The 27,345-nt window shown below is 35.9% G+C and overlaps 2 protein-coding genes across 2 annotated transcripts; one reads left to right on the top strand and one right to left on the bottom strand.

Annotated features, from left to right (window-relative positions):
* Window positions 1–6,128: 6,128 nt before the first annotated feature.
* On the bottom strand, window positions 6,129–8,050 carry LOC111906663 (pentatricopeptide repeat-containing protein At5g59600). The gene has a single exon (XM_023902430.3). It carries the CDS (start codon window positions 7,765–7,767, stop codon window positions 6,172–6,174), a length of 1,596 nt encoding a protein of 531 aa, XP_023758198.1. The 5' UTR covers window positions 7,768–8,050; the 3' UTR covers window positions 6,129–6,171.
* A 5,901-nt stretch (window positions 8,051–13,951) lies between these two features.
* LOC111906649 (protein FAR1-RELATED SEQUENCE 9-like) lies at window positions 13,952–26,956 on the top strand. Its single transcript, XM_023902423.1, has 3 exons — window positions 13,952–13,963; window positions 14,040–14,297; window positions 26,339–26,956. Exons 1-3 carry the CDS (start codon window positions 13,952–13,954, stop codon window positions 26,954–26,956), a joined length of 888 nt encoding a protein of 295 aa, XP_023758191.1.
* The last annotated feature ends 389 nt before the right edge of the window (window positions 26,957–27,345 follow it).

Genomic DNA, 27,345 nt, shown 5'->3' with positions numbered 1-27,345 from the left:
GAAAACACGAATGTTGTGCAAGGTATTTCGTGTGCAAGGTATTGGAGTCTTATTCTTCGATATTTCTATGATAAAGAAGGGATTCAAGTGTTTGCTGATGAGGAAACTGCAGAATTCATGAAATATCACTTTCCTAAGGAGGTTTCTGATGATGCTGAGATATTTACACACATTGCAAGAATTCTTGATGCAATGTTAAATCATATTGATCCAACAAATTATGTGTTAGTGGAATATATGAATAATGTTGATCCTAGCATTGAAACTGGGAAGTTATTGACCAAATAAGTCGCAGGTCCTTCAAAGAAATCCAGACAATCAAAGAAGAATGTCACAATTAATCCTGAGCAAACAGTTCAAGAACCGAAGAACACAAAGTCTCCTAAGAAACCGGTGAAGCCAGATGACCAAGTTTCGAATGTTTTGGTCAAGCCAGTTGTACATGTTGATGAACCAACTTTAGTCACTATTCTATCAAATTCTGGTGTTTTTCGAAGACTTAAGAAGAAGTATAGTGGTTCGCAAAGATCTCCAACTTCAAGTGTGGTTCGAAAACCTCCCATTACTCATCAGGGAGTTCTTATACATGAAGTTCCAGCTCCTGTTTCTCCTTCATCTAAGAAAAGAAGAGCTGAAGACATGGCCAAAACGATTTCTAAGAAGAAGAAGAAGACTAAGAAAAGACAGTTTGTTAGACCGGCGACATCTTCTGAAGAAGAAGAAGTACCTGAAACTCCCAAAGCCAATCTGATCATCGAAACTTCATATCCTGAGAAGACTACAATCATACCACCCTCAGATTCATCTGCCAAGTCATTTCATGAGGAGGTACAAACTTCAGACATCACTACACACGTATCTGATACGGATGTAAATGTCAACATGGGTAAAGTAGATTTTCATCAAGAAGCACCAAAATCTTCCCAAGGTACTCTTGTTGTTCTTCCTATCGAAATCGTCACTAGTGCTTTTGTTTCTTTACCTCCATATATCATACCTACTACTTCATCCACTGAGTCACCTACTTTTGAAAACATTATCAATCAACCTTTCTCCACTATTTTCTCATCCCAATCAACTGATCCACCAAAAACCATGGAAGAATATGAGAATGAAGAAGGAGGTTTTGGAGGAACTTTCGAAGCCTTACAATTTGATGAGGAAGAAGAAAACTTTCCTGACCATATGCTCATGTCAATGAAGCAGTTTAAAATTCTGAATAAAAATATGAATTCTATTATTCAGTCTCAAGCAGATATGGGGGAAGTAGTTATGTTTCCAGTTTGGAACTTGATGGTTTGATGAAAGCATTTGAAGCTCGAATGGTTAGTAAAGTGTCGGGCATGCTTAAAGACACAAAGTCAAGAATTTTAGAGAAGGTGGATCATTCTGATCAAACAACTGAGTTAAGAGTGAACTCTCTCAATTCGAAGTTTGTGGGGGCAATAAAGAAATTGACACATGTTCAAAAAGAAAGACATATGTTATTTGTTCTTGATGTGAAAAAGGTTAGAGAAGATGTAAATTTTAAGCTTCAAGAGCTTCATGACGATATGGTAAAATAGGTTGCTAGTGTTCAAAAAGACTATGCAGCTCTACATACGAAGTTGAATATTATTTGTGATGCTGTCACAAAGTATGTCAAGTTGTACGAAAGTTTGAGTCCTTAAATTACTCAACTTTCTACAAGTGATAGTCAAAAGTTTGTAGAGGTTCTTTCATTATTAAAGGAATTAAAAGACTCTGTGGTCATGCCTGCTTCATCTTCAATTATTACCCCGAAGTTCCTATCTCATAAATTTTATCAGTTTGAAGCTGTTCTACATAAGCAATTGGCTCACTTATCCAAGATATCAAATCTTATACCAACGGATGCCCCACCTGTTCGCACAGGGGTGCAAGGGGGAGAGAGGAAGGTTGGTGATGCAAAGGCTAGTGGTGAAGCTTCGCATGAAGATGTTAAGGTTGTTGGCAAAATTTTTCCTTTGAAACATCCATCAACAAAGCTGATCATTTCTTCTGCTGGGTAGTTACTTCAACTGTTGTGACTTCGATGCCAATTACAAAGCCAATTTCAAAAGGGATTGTAATTGGTTCATCTACTGGCCAGAGTGGTGCTTCGAAAACAAAGGATGTGGTTGATACTTCAGCAATAAAAGACAAAAGGAAATCAATTTCAGTGAAAAAATCAAAAGAAGAAAAGAAAGCTGAAGCTAAAGCAGAAATTGAGAAGCTAAGAATAATTCAAAGTATAATGAGCCAACGTGCAAGTGATCCTCCAGGAATGGATAAAGGAGATCCAGACAAACGTTATAATTATGAGACCATTGAAGCAAAAGTGGCTTATAATCACATGTATGCTTTCGAAAAGAAGCCTAAACAAAGCTATGTGGTTACAAACACAAATTCAAGCCAACTTGACTTTCCAGTAAACGAGATGATGTTCATAATGCCTCAATTTAAGATTGTTGAGAAGTTCAAGAATGAAGAGGAGTACACTTATATGAAAATTCGATTTCTTGCTGTTCTTGGGAAAGCTCCAGAAGAGGTTTGGTCTTTGGTGAAGATAAAGAAGGTAATAAGCATAAAGAAGGATATGTTATTCGAGAACATGGTGCAGAATCTTCGATTCCATGTGACAAGGGCAAATGGTCAAGCTTGTGATTTTACTGTGGCTGACTTTCCATTGATGAACTTGTATGGTTTTATACAAGTTGCGTTGCTCTTAAAAGATAAAAATGCTTCATATCTTCGAGAAACTGATCCTGAAGTTTTTCGACTTAGAGTTGCTCACATCAAGATACTTTTGGAAAATTACTATGAATGTTTGGCTCTTACTGATGTGGAGTTAGAAATTGCGAAGGGATTAGAAGTGAAAGCTCCCATTAAACCGACAAAGTCTCAATCATAATTGAAGAAGTATGCAGATGGGGAAATATGCTTAAATCCATTTGGAATGGTCTTCGCTGGAAAAGATAAAAGTGGGAAAGCCAAAAGATTTTTGTTCCAAGCTTGCGAAGTTGAAAGGTACACAATGTCCGAGTATACGAACTTTATTGTTCGTATGAAGAACTGCAAGAAGAATAATGAAGGGGACAAGAAGGAGCTAAAGAAGATTATTTCTTGGTACACTGAAATTCGAAGGGTGATGATGTTTGTTATACAAATTCTCATAAACTGAGAGAATTCGAATTTATTACAAAGGGGGAGATTGTAAGGGTCGAAGTTGTATTGTAATGAGTCGAAGTCTGTTTGATGTACCCTTCGTATAATTTGTAATGTATTTACTAAGGTGTCTTTTGTACTAAGCTTAATGTCTATGCCTTAAAAAAAATTTGTATGCTTTCACGTCTCCTATAAATAGGGACATTACTTAGAGTTAGATAAGAGTCCTTACAAAACTTGTCTATTTTACTCTCTGTAAAACTGTTGAAAGTATAATTGAGCTGAAACAAGATTATATTTACTCTTCGTGTTCATTTCATATTGATATTACTCTGATTTGATTCTTTTAACTCGATTATCACTTCATCAAAATCAACTCGTCGAGTTCCCCTGTGGACTCGTCGAGTTCCTTCAACAGAATCGGGACCTTCTCGCTTCAACTCGCCAAGTTCCTTTGTGAACTCGTCGAGTTCTTCGGTCTGTTAACCATGCTTAATGCATTAAGCTATTTATTTCGAATCCGATAGCTCCAAATCTCAGGTCCTTTCCCTTATGATGTCTAGAAGGGTAAAGTTTCCAACTTTACCCTCAAGAGCCATCTACTAAGCTAAAAACTAAAACCCTAGTTTCTTTAAAGGTGGTCTTGATCCATTGAGCCCCTAAACTCCTAATACAACCCACCAACATACATATCTGATGTCCCAAGGTGAGCAAACCACATAAAGTTTCCAACTTTATGTTCATGCATGCTAGAAACATCCTCAAATGTCGATTTTTTGCTTCACAATGGACATATTGCATGAATAGGACATGGAGGCCATTAAAGTTTGCAACTTTAAGCCTCTATAAGCCATATATGGGTTAGATCTATCCCATTCACCCCTGGAAACCCCTTCTCTTCAGACCTTTTTGATCAAAGCCCCAAAACTCAAGCTAAAACTTCAAGAAAGAGATCTAGTAAGCTATAGGTCAAGGTGACAACTTTATACCTAAAAGATACAGCTCTTGATGAAGGGTTTCTGGATCTAGAGTCACTCCTCCAAGCTAGGTTCTTCCCTCTTCAAGTCTCCTTCAAGAATCACCAACAAATGCTCCTTATGAACTCACGACACTAAAAAAATGGCCTTAGGGTTTTGAGGTTAAGGTTTTGGATGATGGAGGCTGGAAATGAGGCCAAACCCTAGAGCTTAAGTTGTTTAAATAGGGTGCAAAACCCTGAATTTAGGGTTTCTCAAACAGCGACCAACTGGTCGAGTTGGTCCTTCCAACTCTTCGAGTTGATCTTTGAAAATTTGTGTGACTTAAAATTCCTACTCGTCGAGTTTATACCTTAAACTCGACGACTCGACCTTTCAAAAAGAGGTTTTCTTTTCCATAATTAGCCTTCTAGATTTCGGGTGTTACAACCGATGTTTGAACTTGTTGAACCGAAAATATGTCACCATATTAGTTCAACTAAAAAACTGATTTTTAAAACATTTTATCTATATGATTCTTCGTTCAATGTAAATAAATGCATCCCAAAAGTACAATTTGTATTTTTTCAAGTCATCTCTTCCTCTATGTTGTTTTCCAAACTCTAGCAACCTCATCTACCTATGTCAACTATATATATGCTATCTTAAATTATTAACCAATTAAGTGTCATATATAATAATTAAGTGTGTGAAGTTATAAAACTTTTGAATTATAGTAGTTAATTATTGAAAAGTGAATAGTTGCAGACGTTTAAAATGAATATGGTGAAAAAAAATGATCTATATTATAATATACATATAGATATATAGATATATAGATTTTCGAAAGTAGATAAGATGACCATTTTTTATTTAATGATAACTTGGGATTCTATAAAACTTTTTCTCATCAACTAAATAAAAGCCCAAAACTAAAACTTATTAATTACTGATTAACAAAGCCTTTAATTAAGTAATAAACCTTTTATTTAATTAATTACAACTAACCGGTTATCACTTGATGAATAAATAACAAATAAACTCTTTTATTTTTATTTATTTAAGTTGATAACTAATAAAATACATATTCTATAAATATTTATTATTCATATGTTCCCTTTTATGTTATTAAGTGTGTGACCTCATAGATACACATAATAACAACACACCATTATTTCTTTGTTCATTCCACATTAGTTCCAACAATCCTCATGTTCATATATATTGTTGTTTGGGTCATTATGATCTTATTAAGGGTGATTTCTTCTTCTTTAGCAATGGTCACATTGGATTTATTCAAACATAAACCTTTAGCATTTGTAACATCGGGTATCCTAGTGTCACCATTACTGAGGCCCATGGTGGGGTTGGCCTTGGTTATGGATGGTGGAACGATTTTTGTGTTAGTAGCTCGATCCCTAATACCTTTGCCTTGGTCTTTGTTTCTTCTTTACTTTTAAGGTCAATCGATACACATTGTTATGCATCCAATAAGTTAGCAAACTAACCACATGGGAGAAGACCCGAAAATCTCACGATCACTTGTTCTCCTTTAGTTGCATCTCATCTCATGATCTCATATTTGTTGATAAACTCTTTTACATACAAAATTTTTCGGAACAAGTAATGATGCTCGAAAAACTTATAAAAGGTATTAAGGTAAAAACTTACTTTAGGGAACCTTTTGCATTTTCTTGTAAGTTCTAGACTTAGATCTTCCTTCCACGCGATGTTGTTTCTTCAAGATTTCCCACCAATTTAAGGCATAGCCTTGGAGTTAGGTTACCATAATTTTAACTTTGAGGTGATCATCAACATCACATTAATCGAAATCACGCTCAACAATACTAAGAAGAATCTATGTTTTATGGAGAAATATTAATCTCTAATTTTTATAAATTGTTTAAACCCAACATGAATTTGAAAAAGCGCAACTCAAATATTCGGCCCAAATTAACTTATATATCTATTTCTGTATGAATGAACTTGATAAAAAAAAAATGCCAATATGGAAACAAATTTCATTTCCACCTTATATAAATATCAAAATTTACATATTATCAAACAAATAACTAAACCCATGTTCCTTTTTCACCCCATGCACCTTCATAACTTCTCTTAACCTCTCAGCTTTTTCCCATTCTCCTTCACCAGCATAAACATTACACAAACCAACAAACCCTCCTGGCCTCTTCACCACCTCCTCACTCATCTTTTTAGCCAAATCTCCCCTATCATACACCACACACCCATTCAACAAAGCCCCAACCATGGAATCAGTGATTCCGACACCCAATTCCTGCATCAAATCATACGCCATTTCCATCTTCCCTGACCTACAAAGCATATCCACAACACAACCGTAATGTTCATCCCTAATCTTGACCTTTTGACTTTCTTTGACCCGCATAAAGATCGCCAAACCTTTGTCCACATATCCACCATGGCTACACGAAGCAAGAACACAAGTCAATGTGATTTGATTCGGGTCAACTCCTTCTTCTTCCATTTTGTGGAATAGTTCAATAGCTGAATCGATAATCCCGTGTTTCCCATAGCATCCAATCATTGCATTCCATGAAGCAATGTTCTTGGAGCTTGTGGTGTCAAACACTTTTCTTGCTAATTTGACACACCCACATTTGGAATACATGTCAATTAGGGCACTTGAAATGAAAGGATTTGTATGCATATTTGTTTTAAAGATTTGGCTATGGATTTCTCTCCCGGAATTCACCGAGCCCATGGATGTGATTGCAGGGAGGATTCCGGTGATGGTTATAGGATTGGGTTTGACTTTGGCTACCAACATTTGGTTGAATAATTCCATGGCTTTGATGGTTTGTTGACTTTGAACAAAGCCAGAAATCATGGTGTTCCATGTAACCACATCAGGAATCAAACCGGTTTTGGTCATTTTAGAGAATGAGGTGAATGCTCCATCACAGTCTCCGATTCTAGCATATCCGGTTATCAATGCATTCCATGTGAATTCGTTAGGTTCTAATCCTGTTAATATCATCTTGTTGAATAGTGATTGTGATTCTTGGAGTTGCCCGGAATTGGAATAGGCAGAAATCATGTTCGTCCAAGAAATGATGTCTGGTTGAGGCATTTTATCGAACAGTTGGCGGGCGTAAAGTAGGGAGTCACATTTGCAGTACATTTCGATCAAGGAGTTGACGACAGATGAATTGGCGTGATGCCCGAATTTGTATGTCACACAATGAACCTCTTTACCCTTGTTTGGATCACTCAAACCGACGCAACATTTCAATAGGAACTGAAAAGTGTAGCTATTAGGAACAAGATTTTTTGATTGTTGAAGTAAAGAGAAGTAGTTTATAGCTTCTTTGAAAAACCCATTGAATGTCAAAGCCGAAATCATCCAATTGTAAGCAAAAACATTAAGGTTTTCAGTGATTTGAAACATGGAATGAGCGGAAGTGAAACAACCACAGTTTGCATAAACACCTACCAACTTTGAATGTAGAGAAAGAGAATTCATGTCAACGCCTGAAGTTAAGATGAGGGCATGGATTTGCTTGCATGGTGTTAAAGATTTTGATTTCAAACATTTTTGTAATAAGGTGGCGAAATGATGTGGAGAAAAGGGGTTTTGATTTACAAGGAACGGGTATTTCATTCTATGAAACAATAGCTGGGAAGTTGAGGATTGCAAAAAGAGATATACTGAATTATATTTGGGTCGTGCTATAATAAGGCAGAACGGAGTGGGGGCTCGCTACCGGGTCCTTACGCTCGCTAACATGAAGAGAACACCACCCCTGGCGCTCGCTAGGGGACTCGTCACCGGAGACCTAAGCTATCAGTTGCGCGCTATAGCGGCGCTATAGCGTTTTGCGGAGGTCAGGAACCGCTATTTTCAACTTAGCATTTTCATTTCGCGATACCACTATTAGCGGCGCTATTCACCGCTATTTCAATAACCGCTATAGCGTTTCCATTTTCGTTCACATTTTGGGTCATTTGGTTACTTTGTCAATGAAAAACTAGTTTTAATGATCTCACTACACTTTCATTTTAAAATGCCCAAACAACTAACATAACTAAAAGCATTCAAAGCAACTACGTCTACCGACAACTCTCTTTCTCATCTCTTTCTGTACTCACGACAACTTGAACTGCTATGGTCGGACTCCATTAATGCTTTTTGTAAATCAAACCACACCTATGAGGCTACGACTTGGGACTTAACTCTTTATATCAACCATGACCTACTAATACGATATTGAACACGAACAATACAATTAAGCTCTATTTGACACTTTGACACTACCTAGTTTCCATATTACCATAATAGAATATTATGTTATGTTTTTATATGATTTTTTAGGTTTATGATATTAATTCTATATAGACTTATAGTATTAATACTCAAATATATATATATATATATATATATATATATATATATATATATATATATATATAACTTTTATATAAATATAATATAAAATTATAAATTATACGTAATATTAAAAAACCGTTATATCACCGCTATACCACCGCAATAACCGCGATCTCAAATAGCGGCATGTGACCGCTATTGAAATTTTGACCGCGATAACTGCATAGCCGGAGACTCGTCACTATGCTGGCGAGAAGATAGAGAAGGTGAGAAACCAAGGTGATTGGTCCGTCAAATTTGTTCATCAATTCAAGCTACACAAATAATACTCCCGAGCTGTCGGCATTAACCAGGTTTTGCACTTTGATAAATGATAATCCTTGTTTTCTTTGTATTATAGAAAACACATCAAATTTTTGTTATTTTTCTGAAAGTATATATATATATATATATATATATATATATATATATATATATATATATATATATATATATATATATATATATATATATATATATATATATATATATATATATATATATATGTGCCAGAATGCACAGATCTGGACCATCGGATGGAATATAATCAAATGTCATGATTTGAGGGTCTATGGTAGTAGAATATGATAGCATGCACCATATAATCACACAAATTTCAGCATAAGGGCATTTTAGTCAATTAACCTATATTAAAAAAGGAAATTTTCGGATTTTTAGGGATGATTAATTCATTTATTTTTTAAAAATCTGAATATTTTAAATTAATTCAAATTTAAAAATCCGAGTTTATTCTGTCAGAATGATAAAATGTCAACCATAAACTAGTAAATGTATTTTTTGATTTTATTCTGTCAGAATGGTAGAATGCCAAACATAAACTAGTAAATACATTCTGAAAGAATACACAAAATCGATTCTTGAACTAATAATATATCAAAAAATTACATTGTATGATTGTGATTCATTGAATAATAACAAACATTCTGAAAGAATAACAAGTATAATTCTTAAAAAATAACAACATTCTTAAAAAATGAGTGTGATCATTCTTTAATTCATTCTTCAACCCTTTCCCATCAGGTCTTCAAGCCATTCTTGAAGCCATTTCTACCAGAAATTCATTGCCAAGTAATTTGTAGTGATACACTTGTAAAACCTGCACATTAAACATACAAATAATTAACTACAATTCTATCAGAATACAACAAGTAATATTCTTACAAAATAAACTATTCTGCAAGAATATTCTTTAAGAATTTGTATTATCAAGAATATACCCAACAAACAAAATAAGGAACTAGCATCAACCTATTCTGACAGAATAAGGAACTAACATTCTTCGGGTTCCCTGTGTTTCTTCTCGATATGCTCAATGTATTTAACTGCAAATTCTGACAGAATAAGGAACTAGCATCAACCTATTGTTATGAAAATGGCATCCAACCCAATCTAAATTAAGTTATATAGTTCTGAAAAGAATAAGGAACAAATTGAAGTAAAAACATTAAAGATTTTTAACTATTTTTTCATTGAGGCATTTTATCGAACACATGGAGGCCATGGCAGAATTGTTTCAAGAAATTACCTGTGATCAGATTAAGCATATCATGCAGGCTAGCACCAAGTTCCTTTGGCATGGCTTCTAACAAGGGTATCAATGGACGAAACTGTGACCCATTGAAACATGTAGCTGCAAAGGAGACAGACACTGTTAACCGCATATGTTAATGGTGGAAAAAAGAAAATTTTGATCAGTTGAAACACACACACACACACCTGAGTTGGCCAAAACTAAGAGAATATCAACTATGCATTTTATCAAACACGTGGTGTGCTTCTTCAGTTTCTTCAAAAAAAAATTAGTGATAGTCTTACCAATTCAGTTTCTTGAATTCAAGAAACAACCCCAAACAACCATGAGTTATATCTCATCCATTATCATAAATTTTTTCAGGAAAACCCAAACATCCAAATTTACATGGATTCAAATCAAAATAATATGAAGAAGAAGATCACCTGTTGGCCATGGATGCAACACCGCCACCTCTTTTCCGAACAATCTATCCTCCAACCTTTCTTTTCCTTCCGTCGATCCTTGCTGCCAAATCGCTCCTACCTGATGTCGCTGAAGTCCTGATTTGATTGAATCGATTCATCAAAAATGGAAGCTAGCAAGTAAAGATTGTGGAGGGGGAGGAGCTATTTCGATTGGAGAAAGGATGCAAAGAGGAACACAAGCCCTAGGTGGAAACAGATTGGCCGTTCGATGCAGACGATCATCGTTGGAGGAGGCATATGTGATATGTTGTATAAGGGTATTAGGTCAAATATATTTACTTTATTTCCATAATTGTAGGATTTCAATTAAATGATTTCCTTAATTAAAAGTACAAAAGGTCCAAAATACCCTTTATTGATTTATTTAATTATTTATTATTTCTTGAATTCTCATTGGTGCATTTAGGCACACAATATTTGTTGAAAACATTTGAACCTAACTCTCTCTCTCTCTCTCTCTCTCTCTCTATATATATATATATATATATATATATATATATATATATATATATATATATATATATAGGGTTAGGTTAGGATTAAATATGAATTACAATTATTGTGTGATAGATTTGGACCATTTGATTATAATTCTTAATGGCTAAGATTGTGATGGTCTACCATAGTTACTATGTCATACATCACATATTAATAATGCTTTTATTAGGAAAATTTTGCATATAAGGGCATTATAGACATTTTTATTCATCACCAAGAAAAGAAGATGCTATTATTTAGGGAGTTACGATTCTATTTTTTTTTCAAAACCATATGTGTTAAAAAATTAGAACAGTGTTTCAGATGATATTACATGGATATGATTTAAAAGAAAATTTAAATAAAAATTCAAAATATTTGAGAAGTTTGAATTTATAAGAAAGGTAAGAAAAATATTGAATTATAAAAATTGAAGTGTTTTTTTTCTCTTTTCAATTTAAATAAATAATTTAGATAAATAACTAAAGAAAATTAATGAAACTTTAATTTAATAATTTTGAAATTAGAAGGAAAATTCATTAATGAAATTGATATGAATTTATTATTAGATTTAAATAATATTGGTAATTAATAAAATAGAAAAAAACCATAAAATGTCATGTGGAATAAAAATTAATTTAAAATAACCATAAAATTACATGTGACAAATTGAATAAGAATATGACATATGGCAAACAGATATTTTTTATTTATTAGGATATATATATATATATATATATATATATATATATATATATATATATATATATATATATATATATATATATATATATATATATATATATATATATATATATATATATATATATATATATATATATATATATATAGGGGAAGGTACATGCAAAAATGCAAACAATATGTGAAAATACAGGAACGAATCAGATAATGCCACATCACTATTCATGTTTTTTTCATTTGTTTACTTAAAATTATTAATAAAGGGTAAGAAACTAATTAACATAAAAACGTGATTGAATAAGTTGTTCATATTAATAACCGCAAACAAAAACTGACATATTAATTTCAAATTAACTTCTTCAGTCTGATTATGATCGACGAAATCATCTGCATTAAATCATTGATTGATTTCATTACGATATCAAATTGAAGAGATGTCTACTAAAGAATATCAACAGATTTGTTCTACTTATTTAATTGATAAAGCAATTGAATCTTCCAATGATTTAACTATCGGAACTTCAATATCAACATTAAACGATGGTGCTAAAGGCAAGTTTTCAGTCATTATAATTACTATATTTGTGATTTTAATATTTAGAATTTAGATTTCACTAACATTACTACACTATATTAAAAATTCAATAAATTTCTTTTAACAATGTTACTGAAACCTGCATTCAACCTTCAAAAGGAAGTTCAGGATCCACAAAAAAAAACATAATCGCATGTTTACATATACATATACATACTTATTTCAATATTAATCTTTCTGAATATTGGACAGGAAATCATGAATCGGAAGACTCATACAATGTTTTAACTACTGGACCTTCAAAATTAACATGCAACGATGGTGATAAAGGCAAGTTTTAATAAATTATAAGAAGTATATTTCTGATGTTATTATTCATTATTTAAATTTGACTTACATTACTAAACTATATTCAACATTACTAATAATTCTTTAAATGAAGAAACTGAATCTTACATTCAACCTTCTAAAGGACCTACAAGTTCGACAGCAAAGGAAAAGGATAAAGGCATGTTTACATACTTTATATTAAATAAATAATTATAAACATATTTACTATAATTCAATATTAAGCTTTTTGAATATTGGACAGGAACATCTTATATAAATCAAGATGATCTGTACATTCCACATGTTGCTACAGATTTGATTCCTAAAAAAAGACAAATTGTGTCAAGTGTAAATGAAGGAATTGAAATGTATAGAAATTATGCAAAAGCAGTTGGTTTTGGAATTAGATTAGGAACAACAACCTCATATGGTGACCACAGTCTAAGGAAAAAACAAGTAAGATGCAACAGATATGGAAATCCAAAAAAAAAAAAACCATTGATACTCTTACATCCAAAAGACTGAAAAAACAGGAAAGGAAATCAAATTCTAAAGTCACAGGATGTATGGCTATGATTGGTTTTGATAGAAATGCTGCAACAATTACAATCACTGTATATGCATTTAAAGAAGCACATAACCATCAACTTACAGAATTTAATGAAGAAAGCATCTGCTCTCCGCATCATCGTCTTAGTATTTTTGATCAGGAACTAATTGTTAAAGCTTCAACTATCAACATTGGTGCCACAAAAGCACACAAGATAAGAGCGTCATTAAAGGGAGGATATGATAATTTTCCAGCAATAAAGAATGATTTCAAAATTTTTTTGGAGAGATTATACCAATATTGTTGGACCAAATGATGCTCAATATGTTGTAGACCAGTTGATAATTCGCATAGATAATTATCAAAATTTCCATTTTGAATATAAGTTGGATGATGATGTGCTAAATGCTATGTTTTGGGTTGATGAAACAGGAAAAGAAAACTACTCCAAGTTTTCTGATGTTATATCAATGGATGCAACTTATAGAACAAACAGGTAAAATTTATATTTATTACATTACATTATACAATAAGGGATACATTTTACAAATATTTTCAGGTACAATATGATATTTGTTCCTTTCACTGCTATAAACAACCATGAAAAGACAATCAATGTTGGAGCATGACTAATATCAGATGAAACAATTGAATCATACACTTGGTTATTAGAAGCTTTTTTGTCATCACATAAGAAGAAACCAACAATGATTATGTCAGATATGGATGCAGCATTATCTTCTTCCATAGCAAAGGTGTTTTAATGATGTACTCATAGATTATGTATGTGGCACATAATGTCAAAAATGCCATCAAAGGTAACAAATAGATTAATTTATTGAATTAAAAATAGCTTATGAAAATATACTAATAAAAACAAATTTTACATGACAGATTGAACCTGATGTAGTTTCAAATTCAGATTTCAAGAAACGCATAAATCAACTAGTTTGGAATATGAATATTGAACCATCAGAATTTGAGAACAAATGGGATTTGATGTTGCATGAATTTCATTTGAAGGATAATAAATGGTTAGCTGATATGTTTAACAAGAGAGACAAATGGATTCCCTCCTATTTCAGAGATATACAAATGTGTGGACTTATGAAGACTACATCTCGATTTGAAAGTTCAAATTCATTTTTCAATGTTTTCTCAAGTCCAACCAACTTACTTGTGGATTTTATGTTCAATTTTGACACTGCACTTTTAAAGCAACGTCATGAGCAAAAAAGATTAGATATTGCATCAAGAGATACTTCTCCACAACTGTTATTTCCACATGAAAATTTGAAAATTGAAAAGCATGCTGTGACAACCCAAAGTTTATTCCGTTATATTACCCCGTTACCGTTAACGGAATATTCCATTTTATAAAAGTTCCGTTAATTTGAGGTCGTAAAATAAATAAATGTTTTATTTATTTATATTCTATGTGGTTATTCATCGTAATAAAATAAAGTAAAATCACTTAAGTTACATTTCCATATTAATTTGGAAAAAGTTAATTTTATTACGACCACTAAATCGGGCGCGACCAAAAGCCCCGTTTAACGGCAGTATCGGGTAGAATCTCACTGAGCTCCAACACCAACCCATATATAAGGGGGAATGGACTTCATTCCACCCCTTTTACACACTCTCTCTATACCCTCTCTCATAAAGCCCGATTTCGTCTCAAAACCGCGAGTTTCCGCCTCCAAATCGTAAGTTCTTGTACCCTAGCTTGTTTTACGACCCATTGCATGCCATTATAGCTCAAAAATCATCCAAGAAGGCAAGGAGTAAGGAGTTTATGGCCCAAGAACACTCTAGGGCCGTAAACCCCTAAAATGATGCCAAACTTGCCTTTAAACTCATCCTTGAGGTTGGAAACTAATTAGGGATTTAGCCTAGGAGTGTTTGCACCATAAAACAACAAATTTTAAGGCATAAAAGAGGTTTTACGGCCCAAGCACATGCTTAGGCCGTAAACACCCTCTAAACTTGTTAAAACAAGTTCCAAACACTCCCAAACCACCCTTAGGCTTAAGACATAAATTAGGGACTTGCTATTTCGGGTTTGGAGCAATTAAGCACAATGAAATGAGGGGTAAAAAGGAGTTTACGGCCCAAGCACATGCTTAGGCCGTAAACACCTCCAAACCATGTCAAATGGTAGTTTTAATCCCCCCAAATGGCCTTATACTTGATTATAAATCACTAGGATTAAAACAAGGGCCTTAAACTTCCATAAAATCAAGGGGTAGGAGTTCGCGGCTGTGAACTCCCATAGGGGTGGTTCATGGGCCGTAAACTCCCATTTGGTCCCTTTAAATGACTTAAACCCATTCATACATTTTAGATTTGGAACCAGCAAAATTCCACGATCAATATAAGGCCTTTAAACATCCTAGAACCCCTCACCATGAGTTTACGGCTGTAAACTCATGGGGAGTTGTCCCAGGGCCGTAAACACTATATGGAGAGTTTACTCTTGGAGAGTAAACTCCATTCCTAAGCCATTCACACCCTTAGATGTTACCCGGGACACCCCAAACACTTAACCAAAGTGTTTTCCGCTCCCTAGAGTGCGTATACTTGTTAAATTAGTATTAAATGTACTAATTGTATGTGAACATATGTTATCATATGTTAAATAGGTCACTAAGTGTGTCCAAGTCTTTACTTGACACCGGGCACCCAACCGGCACCTTCGTCGGATCCACTTACATCAGGTGAGTTCATACCCCTGAATGAACCTTTTAAATGTGTTTACATGTTTTATAGGGGGAATACAAGTTAAACATGCCGGTTATCATATCAATCACATGTGATTGATAACCCGCATGCACAAGGATTTACCACACTATAAACTGTTTTACCAAGTAGGATACTATAAATAGATTTCCAAAAGGTTTTCATTTGTTCAAAACTCTTACTTATGCTGTTTTATCAAATTTCATTTTAAACTGGTTTATTAAAAGTTTCCAAAGAATTTCTAAAGGTTTTCAAACTTATTTTACCAAAGAACACCAAGTTGTGATTTTCTCAATTATAAAGGTTTTCTTCCATGTTTTGATACTCCCTCTTAGTTTGAACTCCTACTTGATAACGCTTTCACTTCGTGATGCGTTTATACTTGTTATTTCCTCCATTTCGCTTATACTTGTAGTCGCTTATGCCTATTAGACGCTCTTACTTCACTTGTTGTCGCTTCTACTTCGTGATACACTTATATTTGGTAACACTTATACTTCACGATTCGGTTATTCCATATTGTATGTTTATACATCACGATTCGGCTATTCCACACTGTACGTTTATACATCACGATTCGGTTATTCCATACTATACGTTTATACATCACGATTCGGTTATACTTCACGATACGTTTCGCTTGCTACACACTCAGACGTAGTTAGATGTATGCATGTGCTTGTATAGGTGCATATAAATAATGATTGAAGGACTTAGGAAGGCTTGTCCGCCCTATTTCCTTTTCTTCGTTGAGATGTGGTCTGGTGGGATCGGGTGTCCGTCCGAAGGTCGTTTGATTCATTAGTTATATATTATGTATACAAGCATAGACATATAAGTTTGCATTAGTCAGTTCAGTTATGAGTCTCTACCTCTAGTTCAACACTTATATTGGAAACCCACTACCCACTATTTGGGATGCATCTTCGGGACACGGCATTCTCCGTCGTCTAGTTGGTAACCAGAGTCTCCTGTAGGGAGAGCGGACATTGTGTGTATAGATCTATACGGGATTGACACCCCGCACCCTGACTGCTAGCTACAGTTCACGGCCTACCAAGCCAAGGGGTGACAAATGTCACATTTTATAGACGCTTGCAGGGCGTCAGGTACTCTAGTGTCGGTTAGTATGGTTACGAGTATCCCAAGTTACCTTATAATTCATGGCCTTAAGGTAATGGTATTTCACACTGTATTTTACACTGTACTTTACACTGTATGCTGAAAAACCACTCTCAGAGTCACACTGTTTTTAGACCTTGCTAGCTGTATCTTTTATTAGATACTGTCTGGGGTCTGTTTTCCTTGTTTTATACCTTACTAGTTGTGTCTTTCAGTTGATATTGTCTGGGGTCTGTAGTCTCTGTTTTTAGACCTTGTTAGCCGTACCTTTCATTTGGTACCGTCTGGGGTCTGTGTCTCCCTGTGTTAGACTGAGCCAGGCGTGTCGTTTGTTCGATACTCTCCTGGACTCTATGAGTCCTTTTGCCTTAGTCAGCAGTCTTCACTGCTGAGGCATATGTTATTTTCCCTGATTTCTCTTGCTTTCTTTAATAATCAAATTTTGTATTTTGATAATGATAGCGATTAAGGGAAAACTACTTTTTACCACATGACTCCGTCCAGTCTTGGTAGAAGACTGCATTTATTAAAGAAAATATAGGATTTTCTGGAAAAGACTCTAATTTATTGGATACTCTAAAAGTACCACTTTTATTAAAGTTATTTGAATAAAATGACACTAAACACTTATGAACTCACTAGCATTTGTAAAAATGCTGATACTCGCTTTTCAAATAACTTGTATTCTCAGGTCAGCATTAGACAGGTACATCCCCGGAGCTTCTGACGAATACAGTTTAGTACCAAGTTGCACCTATATTATTTACTTGTATTACTTTGATATATTTTAATGTAAACCATGTAAAACTATTAATATTAATGCAATGTTTTGTTGTACTTTGATTACTATAATGCATGTGTTGTGATACTTGACATGACGTCATCCACCCTAGAACGTTTCCGCCGTTCCGGTTTTGGGGTGTGACAGATTGGTATCAGAGCATTGTTTATAGTTTGCTAAGTATATCAATTCATAAAAGATATACAGCCTATAAATACAAAATGGATTAAACACTCTGACCAAGAATTATACTTTAAAATATAACCATATTTTACCAAAGAGTTAGAACATCTAGAATCTAAACACTCGAACACAAGTATCACAAGAAGAACGATAATAAAAGTCTTCGGATGTTGAGCATTGCCGTCAAACCTGGGCACTTATGTAATCGTAAGCTGGAATAAATGTAACCTGATCAACTACATTTATTCGAGATGCGATGAACATGTGCTTGGGAGTGATAGTGGTGTGCAACAGGTCTGAAACTTACCAACTAGGAATGCTAGAGCCAAACATAAAGTTAAAATACTATAGGAGTATTTTGGAACACTAAAAGACTCACACTAATCCCAGAATCATGTTCAGAAGATAAGAAAGCAAACAAGAAATTAAAATACCATAGGGGTATTTTAGAATCCATAACCAACCTTGTGTGAGAACTAAAAAGATCCTTATTGATATACCTACAACTACAGAGGGTATACTTCCGAGGTTATATATAATAAGGATCCCATAGGCTAAGAATGTGTGGTTTCGGTCTACTTCCTTTTCCTTGTTAGGATGTGGATATAGAGTAGTATCATATATTCGAAGGCCTATCGGATCTAATCTATATATGATTTGTATACCCTGTGTAATTGTAGCATGACTCGATATGGATCACCTAGTGAAATGTTAATAATCTCTTAGGATTCTTTAGACATTTCCATTCTCGCACGAACCCTGTAGACAACCCTATCCACTTCAGTGCTTGACAGAAGAGATGATGCAGACCCAGAAGAGGTTCATTGAGAAGATTTCCTGTTCGGAAATAAATGAACTGGGTTGAGACTATTGAATTCACCAAGTACTTATATCTTTTTAGGGACATCGGTGAGAAATTCGCCTAAACTTCCGAAATTTCCAGTCATCCATCATGAAGTGATGACACCCGGAGTCGGATTCGGGAGTAAGGTGGAGTAGAAATTCAATGTGTCTTCATGAGAAAAGAACCCTAGGTAACTACCCGAAGGAAACCCACACCGATTTCAGTCAAAGATACGAGGCAGACAGAGGGAGCCAGTACATGGAACCCGAGAATTGTCTTCTCCTCGTGTTTGTCACGCTAATACACCCATAAAATAATACAATTTAGTGAGTTAGTGGTTACACTACTCACGCTATGTGTTAGGTAAATCGTCGTTTCCCGTTGCCAGTTACACGATTAGAGCGGATCCCCGCACCTCTATTGAGAATATTTAGCCATAATCCTTCATAAGCCTCTCTTTCCGCAGTTTTATTCCGAACTGTTCTCAAATCTTTACAGGCTGGAGAGTGAAACGTTTCCCAGTATAAAGGTAACGTAGTAGGAACGACTCGCATCTTATGGCCTTTTCCGATACTCACACTCCTACTTTGATTACCAGGACTACATCATAGGGATGTAGGTCGACACTCAGACAACCAACATCCGAGGTACGGGAAAATTTATGCCTAATACAGTCTGGATAGATATGTCCAGGGTTAGCCGTCGTCTCTCATTATCATGTATTCCTTCCGTGTAAGCAAACCATGCCTCCGAAGAAGCGTAACCAGTCCACAAGCAAGAAACCTCCTCTCTTATTCGATGAAGCTACGTTCCAAGCTGAAGTCTCGGCAGCCGTAACAGCTGTCATGGCTCACCTGAATGCTAACAACGCCAATGTTAGCAAGGGCCCTGTTGGGAATTCCGATCCTAGCAATGGACATCAACAACCAACACCTGCATACCCAGCCACCCAAGAACCTCAACCGAATCCACTAAAGAGAAAACTCAAGATCGAGGAGGGAGGTACCTCGGCTCAAGGACCTTCCGAAAGGCAACGAGCTGAGGCAGTCAATACCCCTGTCAATCCTTCCCTCCTGACTTCAAGAAGACCATACCTAGGAAACCTTCCCCACTGCAGCAAGTGCAGTTACCACCATCATGGTGGCTGTCGGGAACTCTATTGTGCTAGGTGCCACATGAAGGGGCATACTGCTCGCGTATGCAGAACCCCGGTGGATCGTATTGCATCAATCACCAATGTGACGATCGACCCAGTTTGTCGTCTATGTGGTGAGATTGGACACTTCAAAAGGGATTGCCCAACTGAAGGAAACAACAAAGACACAGGAGGAGCCTAACTCTACTGCTTAAGGAGAAGCATCAAGGAACCCGGTAGATTTTTGGTACGTCTCTCAATCTCAGATAACTAACACAAAATATTAAAAGGCTAATTCAAATGTAAATACTTCCCCATTAAGGTGAAAGTCGCAGCACTGTTATAAAATTTAAAATTCATTAGGTAAAACTATAATGGATAAACGTATGCGTTACGGCCATGTATAGTTAAGATGGATAGACCTAGAGTGAGTGAATGTCGCCTCATTTCCTGTTCCTCGTTTGGTTGTGGATTTAGAGCGGAGTCGCTCAGTAAACAGTCCTCCCTACCTTAATTATACATGACTAGTATATGTTAGGCGATTATAGAAATGCCTCGTGAGAATCCATTCATGAAAAGATACTCTACTCAGAAACACTTTATAGTTCCACGTCGACTCTATCGGTCCAAGTATCCGCGGCAGTGATACACAGGACGAAACCCTAGACGCCTAGAACTTGTGTGCCTGATCGGCGCATGACTCTATCGATCTTCATTTTATATCCTGTCGAGGTATGCCAACTTCGACGACTCTATCGATCATGGTTTGACCTAGTGCAACCATGTGTACATCCCTAGTGTTGTGTAAAAAGAACTTTCTCCGTAGCCATGTCGGCAAATAAAGGTTCCTCCGAACCTAAACATAATACAAATAAACAAACCTAATGCGATCCGTCAGTCGTCCCTCTTACCTCAAACTTTCCGAAGTACCCGGAGAAGGGTACCGCGCGCTGTTGACCGACCTCTCTTAGTCATATGGAATCTGAAGCGAAAGACTCTGCAAGATACTCCAGAAGACAATAACCATCCGAATCACACTTCGTAGATCCCCCAGAAAGACCCTTCGCACCTCGCACACTAGGTTCGTGAACCCAGAGAATAGAACTCATAGGAATGACCACTATAACCAGGTATAGGCGTAAAGGTGGTATATAATTGAGATAAAAAAGATTTAAGATGTGTGTTTCCTCCCTACTCCCTATTCCTCGTTGGGTTGTGGGTCTGGGGTGGAGTCGCACAATGGAACATCCTGCCGACCTCAATTATATACGGTTTGCATACACCAAGTATTGGTGGTTAAGCCAAGTATGAGCTCTACCACGAACCTCATAGTAAGACCCTCATCTTATTCCCTAAAATAAGAGCTAGAGTCATACCGGTTAAGCCCACATAGTAACTAACACCCACAGTTAGTAAAGAGATTAAAGTTCCGAGTAATGGAACCCTATACTCACTAGATTTGACCTAGACCAAGAAAACTTAGAACCTTCGGAAGAGTAGTTGCAGTAGATGCTCGCACTACTCAGGCACTTCGTCCACCTGTTACCGACGAGTAGTGCCTAGGATCTCCACCCTCTCGCATGGAGGAAATCGTCGTCGCCCTGTGGACAATAGACTTCATTCTCCGAAGTAAACACTAGAATACCGAGAACCACAGGATAACCTCCGCAGCCAAGAATATTTGATCAAAGTGCGAAAGTAGTTGCGTTAAGCCTCATGACCCAGATCCCGAAGAGATTATAGACTTAACACCAGCCTTGGTGTTAGTCGAGGGGTTATGCAGGAGCATGCGCTTTCCACACTGGAATAAACCGGAGTCTTAGAGATTCATTGGACTATTAGGTGTTCCACGAATACTACCTCACGCAGAAATAGTAGAACCACCTCCGGAGATAGTCCAACACTCGTCTAGTGAAACCCTATTTCCTCGACCCTGAGGGTTTCCGTTGGGAATATCTCAAGATTCATTCGTGCAAGTTCATTTTGCACAGGATTGAGATAGCCACTCTACCACAAAAAGATACCGTAGACACACAACCCATCCGATGATCTAGAAAGCCTCTAAAATCCAATTGACAGGAAACACGAAACCAAAGACAACCCAAGCTTCCTAAGAACCAACCTGAAGGACTACACTACCAGTATGAGAGAGAACGTTAGGAACTTCGGAATGGCGATCACGCCAGTGGTGATCTTGCCATAGAAGTACACTATGTTCTAATTACTGAAAAGCTCTACCCTTCCGAGAGCTTAGGACCATTTGAGAATCCTCACGGAGATTTGGTCCAACCCTCTTCAGACCACTACTACTTTCGGATATTCCACAAAGTTTCACACCAGATCGATCCACTTCTTAGACTTGATATGTGTTTACCCGACGTCACTCTTCGTATCCCACTCATCTTGATAGAAACCATTGAGAACCCTAACCTCGTAGATACACCAGTCGGAACTCGCTAACTACACGAGACGGAATCCGCATCCCGTAGGTGAAGGTTTGTTGGAATGACAAACACAGACCAAAGTTCACTTGGGAATGCGAGGACAAACAGAATAGGAAGTACCCTCCTGCCTCTACTCGGTCATTCATACCTACTACCTTGCCTAGACCTGAATTTCGAGATGAAATTCCCTCTAACGGGGGGATGATGTGACAACCCAAAGTTTATTCCGTTACATTACCCCATTACCGTTAACGGAATATTCCATTTTATAAAAGTTCCGTTAATTTGAGGTCGTAAAATAAATAAACGTTTTATTTATTTATATTCTATGTTGTTATTCGTCGTAATAAAATAAAGTAAAATCACTTAAGTTACATTTCCATATTAATTTGGAAAAAGTTAATTTTACTACGACCACTAAATCGGGCGCGACCAAAAGCCCCGTTTAACGGCAGTATCGGGTAGAATCCCATTGAGCTCCAACACCAACCCATATATAAGGGGGAATGGACTTCATTCCACCCCTTTTACACTCTCTCTCTATACTCTCTCTCATAAAGCCCGATTTCGTCTCAAAACCGCAAGTTTCCGCCTCCAAATCGTAAGTTCTTGTACCCTAGCTTGTTTTACAACCCATTGCATGTCAATATAGCTCAAAAATTGTCCAAGAAGGCAAGGAAAAAGGAGTTTACGGCCCAAGAACACTCTAGGGCCGTAAACCCCTAAAATGATGTCAAACTTGCCTTTAAACTCATCCTTGAGGTTGGAAACTAATTAGGGATTTAGCCTAGGAGTGCTTGCACCATAAAACAACAAATTTTAAGGCATAAAAGAGGTTTTACGGCCCAAGCACATGCTTAGTCCGTAAACACCATCTAAACTTGTTAAAACAAGTTCCAAACACTCCCAAACCACCCTTAGGCTTCAGACATAAATTAGGGACTTGCTATTTCGGGTTTGGAGCAATTAAGCACAATGAAATGAGGGGTAAAAAGGAGTTTATGGCTCAAGCACATGCTTAGGCCGTAAACACCTCCAAACCATGTCAAATGGTAGTTTTAATCCCCCCAAATGGCCTTATACTTGATTATAAATCACTAGGATTAAAATAAGGGCCTTAAACTTCCATAAAATCAAGGGGTAGGAGTTCACGGCCGTGAACTCCCATAGGGGTGGTTCATGGGCCGTAAACTCCCATTTGGTCCCTTTAAATGACTTAAAACCATTCATACATTTTAGATTTGAACCTAGCAAAATTCCACGATCAATATAAGGCCTTTAAACATCCTAGAACCCCTCACCATGAGTTTACGGTCGTAAACTCATGGGGAGTTGTCCCGGGGCCGTAAACACTATATGGAGAGTTTACTCTTGGAGAGTAAACTCCATTCCTAAGCCATTCACACCCTTAGATGTTACCCGGGACACCCCAAACACTTAACCAAAGTGTTTTCCGCTCCTTAGAGTGCGTATACTTGTTCAATTAGTATTAAATGTACTAATTGTATGTGAACATATGTTATCATATGTTAAATAGGTCACTAAGTGTGTCCAAGTCTTTACTTGACACCGGGCACCCAACCGGCACCTTCGTCGGATCCACTTACATCAGGTGAGTTCATACCCCTGAATGAACCTTTTAAATGTGTTTACATGTTTTATAGGGGGGAATACAAGTTAAACATGCCGGTTATCATATCAATCACATGTGATTGATAACCCGCACGCACAAGGATTTACCACACTGTAAACTGTTTTACCAAGTAGGATACTATAAATAGATTTCCAAAAGGTTTTCATTTGTTCAAAACTCTTACGTATGTTGTTTTATCAAATTTCATTTTAAACTGGTTTATTAAAAGTTTCCAAAGAATTTCTAAAGGTTTTCAAACTTATTTTACCAAAGAACACCAAGTTGTGATTTTCTCAATTATAAAGGTTTTCTTCCATGTTTTGATACTCCCTCTTAGTTTGAACTCCTACTTGATAACGCTTTCACTTCGTGATGCGTTTATACTTGTTATTGCCTCCATTTCGCTTATACTTGTAGTCGCTTATGCCTATTAGACGCTCTTACTTCACTTGTTGTCGCTTCTACTTCGTGATACACTTATATTTGGTAACACTTATACTTCACGATTCGGTTATTCCATATTGTATGTTTATACATCACGATTCGGCTATTCCACACTGTACGTTTATACATCACGATTCGGTTATTCCATACTATACGTTTATACATCACGATTCGGTTATACTTCACGATACGTTTCCGCTTGTTACACACTCAGACGTAGTTAGATGTATGCTTGTGCTTGTATAGGTGCATATAAATAATGATTGAAGGACTTAGGAAGGCTTGTCCGCCCTATTTCCTTTTCTTCGTTGAGATGTGGTCTGGTGGGATCGGGTGTCCGTCCGAAGGTCGTTTGATTCATTAGTTATATATTATGTATACAAGCATAGACATATAGGTTTGCATTAGTCAATTCAGTTATGAGTCTCTACGTCTAGTTCAACACTTATATTGGAAACCCACTACCCACTATTTGGGATGCATCTTCGGGACACGGCATTCTCCGTCGTCTAGTTGGTAACCAGAGTCTCCTGTAGGGAGAGCGGACATTGTGTGTATAGATCTATACGGGATTGACACCCCCGCACCCTGACTGCTAGCTACAGTCCACGACCTACCAAGCCAAGGGGTGACAAATGTCACATTTTATAGACGCTTGCAGGGCGTCAGGTACTCTAGTGTCGGTTAGTATGGTTACGAGTATCCCAAGTTACCTTATAATTCAGGGCCTTAAGGTAATGGTATTTCACACTGTATTTTACACTGTACTTTACACTGTATGCTGAAAACCCACTCTCAGAGTCACACTGTTTTTAGACCTTGCTAGCTGTATCTTTTATTTGATACTGTCTGGGGTCTGTTTTCCTTGTTTTATACCTTACTAGTTGTGTCTTTCATTTGATATTGTCTGGGGTCTGTAGTCTCTGTTTTTAAACCTTGTTAGCCGTACCTTTCATTTGGTACCATCTGGGGTCTGTGTCTCCCTGTGTTAGACTGAGCCAGGCGTGTCGTTTGTTCGATACTCTCCTGGAGTCTATGAGTCCTTTTGCCTTAGTCAGCAGTCTTCACTACTGAGGCATATGTTATTTTCCCTGATTTCTCTTGCTTTCTTTAATAATCAAATTTTGTATTTTGATAATGATAGCGATTAAGGGAAAACTACTTTTTACCACATAACTGTGTCCAGTCTTGGTAGAAGACTGCATTTATTAAAGAAAATATAGGATTTTCTGGAAAAGACTCTAATATATTAGATACTCTAAAACTACCACTTTTATTAAAGTTATTTGAATAAAATGACACTAAATACTTATGAACTCACCAACATTTGTAAAAATGTTGATACTCGCTTTTCAAATAACTTGTATTCTCAAGTCAGCATTAGACTGGTACATCCCCGGAGCTTCTGACGAAGACAGTTTAGTACCAAGCTGCACCTATATTATTTACTTGTATTACTTTGATATATTGTAATGTAAACTATGTAAAACTATTACTATTAATGCAATGTTTTGTTGTACTTTTATTACTATAATGCATGTGTTGTGATACTTGACATGACGTCATCCACCCCAGAACGTTTCCGCCGTTCCGATTTTGGGGTGTGACACATGCATCATTGGTATACACACGAGAAGCATTCCTTAAAGTGCAGAAACAAATAAAAAAGGCATTCTATCAGTGATTTCAAAAAAATTATGTTTTGATTAATGGCCATCAACAATGCATAATTGTCTACAATCAAGTCAGGCAAATGACCAGAATTTAAGGTATGGAAATATGCTACTTAATGATTATTTTAATTAAACAATAGTTTGACTTTATAATAATATTACTGTAATTACATTTTATTATTATCTTTTCAGGTTTCTTTTGATGCAAAAGATGAAACAATTGAATGTGAATGTTTGCATTTCACATTTTTTGGAATCCTTTGTAGTCATGCTTTTAGAGTTTTTATAGATTATGACATTAGCATGATACCTGAAAAATACATCCTGGATAGATGGAGAAAGAACATATTTGATATTGGTTTTCAAAAGATAAACCGAAAATGGAGAGTGTGCAGTACAAAAATTTCAAATCTCTTGCAGGATGCTACTTCTTTTTATGAGAAATGCATTGAATCGGTTATTCATGACAAAGAAAAATTACAAGAATTGGTGAACTCTCTTCAACAATTAAGTGAAACTTGTGGAAAGGATGTTGCTTCTAGATCAAGTTCAATTCCAATAAAAGATGTTGTTGAAAATATCATTGGAGTTCCAATTTCAACTGATGTGAAAATCAAAATACCAAGTGGGATAAAAACAAAACGAAGTGGAAAGAGGAATCGAATCAAAAGTGCAGCAGAAAAAGCAATAGCTAAATCACTTAAACCAAAACGCACATGCAAAGGATGCAAGCAATTAGTCAACCATGATCTAAGAAATTCCCCAATAAATCCTTCAAATGTTCTTAAGCCTTTCAAAAAACAACAGTAACTTATATTATAATTTTAGTTTTGTATGTGCTTAGTTTTTCTATATTAAAACTCTTAGTATTAAAAGCTTGAACCGATTCTGAAGTTTATTTTAATATTAATTATGAATAATGTAATATTTTACAGTTTCACTTTCATATATAAAACCATATATGAATTTATTATAAGAAAAAATAATACAAAGCACAAATAAAAAGTGCTTCAAACGACATTACAATTTTAGATATAATCGAAATATATGTTAAGACTATTTCAAAAAATTTTACACATATATATGCCGCAAATCTTCCGGAATATATGTTAAAGACTATTTCAAATCATAAACTAAACATTCACTATCATTTTACTTAAAAAGATTAAATCTAATGCGAATGAAATAATGCAATATAT

This window comes from Lactuca sativa, chromosome 3, assembly GCF_002870075.4.
Source record: "Lactuca sativa cultivar Salinas chromosome 3, Lsat_Salinas_v11, whole genome shotgun sequence".
In the NCBI taxonomy this organism is placed as follows: domain Eukaryota; kingdom Viridiplantae; phylum Streptophyta; class Magnoliopsida; order Asterales; family Asteraceae; genus Lactuca; species Lactuca sativa.
This window is presented reverse-complemented; position numbering and strand designations above follow the sequence as displayed.